Source organism: Eurypyga helias, unplaced genomic scaffold (genome assembly GCF_000690775.1).
Source record: "Eurypyga helias isolate BGI_N326 unplaced genomic scaffold, ASM69077v1 scaffold20663, whole genome shotgun sequence".
NCBI lineage: Eukaryota > Metazoa > Chordata > Aves > Eurypygiformes > Eurypygidae > Eurypyga > Eurypyga helias.
The window spans coordinates 1-2557 of record NW_010243339.1 but is presented as its reverse complement, the minus strand read 5'-3'; the positions used below and the strand labels follow the sequence as shown (position 1 = coordinate 2557).

The 2557-nt window shown below is 64.6% G+C and overlaps 1 protein-coding gene across 1 annotated transcript in view; it reads right to left on the bottom strand.

The window, feature by feature from the left end:
- LOC104507937 (WD repeat-containing protein 18-like) overlaps positions 1-1435 on the bottom strand; it is a gene marked incomplete at both ends in the record, with an annotated part of 2554 nt that extends 1119 nt beyond the window's left edge. Inside the window, 3 exons of the mRNA XM_010149379.1 lie at positions 316-457; positions 938-1071; positions 1396-1435. Of these exons, the coding sequence (XP_010147681.1) occupies positions 316-457; positions 938-1071; positions 1396-1435 (316 nt within the window). The remainder of the gene's footprint in view (positions 1-315; positions 458-937; positions 1072-1395) is intronic.
- Between the last annotated feature and the right edge of the window lie 1122 nt (positions 1436-2557).

Here is a 2557-nt window from a genome sequence, read left to right as displayed (position 1 = left end):
GCTAGACCCCTGCCCACGGGGCAGGAGGAGCAGGCCGAGGGCTCGGCTCTGCTCCCTGCCCTTCCAGACCCCAGGAGGGAGCTGACCCCAGGAGAGGGGCGGCAAAGGGAGCAGCCCCGGCCCGAGGGCAGGGACAGGCTGGGGTTGGGGGACTGGAAGCCCACTAGGCCTGGCAGCTCTGAGTCACGGCAGAGACAGCCAAGAAATGCAGCTTCTGCGTCCCTGCTCCGCTGCAGCCCAGCAGGAACTCGGCTTAACCCCCCCCGGGGCCTGCGCACCCCTGGGACCCGTTCGGTGGGGCCGAGCCGGCCGTACCTTCGCTGTCTGGTCGAGGGAGGCGGTGGCAGCTCGCGCCAGGGGCCCCCCAAAGCCGCAGCACAGGTCGGTGATGGGGAGGCTGTGTCGGGACCAGACGTGGCGGGGGTCGGGGATCTGGGAGGGCTCTGCCTGCAGCACGCTGCGGGGGGAGAAGGGAGACGGGGTGGCACGGCAGAGCAACGCTGAGGGTGCCACAGCAGAGCAGCACGGAACTAGCCAGGGTTCTGCTTCCTCCGGGTCGGCTCTCCCGGCTGCGAGGGCCAAACAGGACACAGAAGCCATCAGCGGCCACAGCACCGAGGACGAGGGCCACTGTGGAGCTTCCCATCCCGGAGAACACAGATCTCAGCTGCCCCTAGCACAATCCACTGCGCACCGGAGCCGTACGGTTGGGAAACTCGGATGAGACACCAGGAAAAACCTCTGGCAGCGAGGATAACAACCGTGGGTGAGCCGCACGGCGAGGGCCCAGGCTCCACAGCCCCGGACGCGCTGGCTAAGGCAGAGCCGATTCCGCCTCCGGGAAGCGGTGGCTGATCTCTTGTCCTAATATTCCTCGCCCAGCTGCTCCCTGTGTCCCGTGCGGATGGGCCGGGACCTCCCCACGGCCCCCTGTTACCTGTAAAGGTTCCACACCAGGGCCAGGCAGTCCTTCGCCCCAGAGAGAAAGTGGCTGCTGTCGTCGGTGAAGCAGAGGCATGTGAGGTCCTGGTAGTGTCGGTTCAGGATGGCCAGGAGATTCCCGTTGGAGACCTAAAGCAAGGGAAAGGACAGGAAAACATGAGGAAAGGAGCACCGAGATGCTGCGGGGATAACGCGGCGCGCGGTCCTCAACGGCGTCGGGTGCAGCAGAGCGGAGAGGCCCCATGGAGAGGCCCCACGCGGGATGCGGCGGAGGGAAGGTTGCGTCGACCACGCGAGCCTCCTGGCACCACGGCAACGGGCACCATCGAGGTGCCACCAGCACAACCGCAGGCCTACGACCGAGGGTCCTGCCAACGTTCACCCTGGAACCTAGTGATGTCGGTGCCGCCGCTCCGGTCAAGACCCAAGCAGGCAGTAAAGAATTCGCCTTACTCTGATGGCGTCTTCCAACCTCCCACAGCGTCCCAGGCAGCTAGGGGGGTGGGGGGTGGCGTTACGAAAGCCGCAGGAGGTCACGTGCCACCCCAGGGGTTGCTGCGCTGCGGTCTCGGGCCAAGGGAGGCGTCAGGGTGGATGGGGAGTTCCCTAAACCCGGAGCTGCTCTTGTTCAAAGGCCACACTGCAGATGGGGAGGGAACTTAGGGGGCAGCCCCACAGGAACCAACAGAATCGACGTGCTCCCATCGTCTGAATTACACCCAAACCCAAGCTGCAATTCCAGGGAGCACAAGCGGTTTCCCAGGGAAGGCACAGAACTCGAGCTCCTGGGCCCATTCCCAGCTCCGTGACCGTTCCCACGCTGCCTCCCCGAGGTGCCATCCCTCTGCCAGGAGCAGAGTGGATCCCCAGCTCCGGAGAGACGCTCGGAAGCGTTTGCGAGGAGAGCCGGGAGCAGGCGGAGAGGGCCACGTCCTGCAGAGGAAGCAGAGCAGGGAGCAGCACGCAGCCCCACGAGCACGTCGCTCCCGCTGCTGCCGCCCGGCGTTCCCTGCGAGGGCTTTTGTTTACCCCAACGTTGCCACAAGCCCGATTTTTGAAGAGAAATTTCAGGGATTAAGACGGAGCCGCCCACACACCACGGCCCAGAGATGTCCCCCCCGGCCCGAGAGCTTCCCAGGTTTGACATCTCGGGGTTTAATCCCGGGGCTCAGAACAAGCTTGTGTTTTATTCACTCGGGAAAGGGCTTAGGAAGCAGCATAATTCCCACATAAACACCCCACTAATTAAAAATAGCAGGATGATGTCCAGCAGCCCCTGTGGACACCCAGGTCACAAGTCACCCACCGACGTTCGGCCGAGGCGGGGAAGAAGGGCTAAAGGAAAACCAGGCCCTGCGTTTCTGCTTCGAGGGAGCTGCCCCTGAGGCTTCCGTAGGCGTTTGGGGAGAGAAGGAACAGACCTAAACCTCATCCAGCACCTCCCACAGCAATTTCTTCCCCCCACCCCAGCCCTGATGAGCTGTCCTGGGGTCTCCACGCCCACGGAGAGCACCGAGCGGCCGGCCTCAGCCCCACGGGGCGACGCAGGGCCCAGCCCACGCCAGGACACGGCCCAGCAAAGCCTTTGCCCCACGGCGGAGCCCACGCAGGGTGG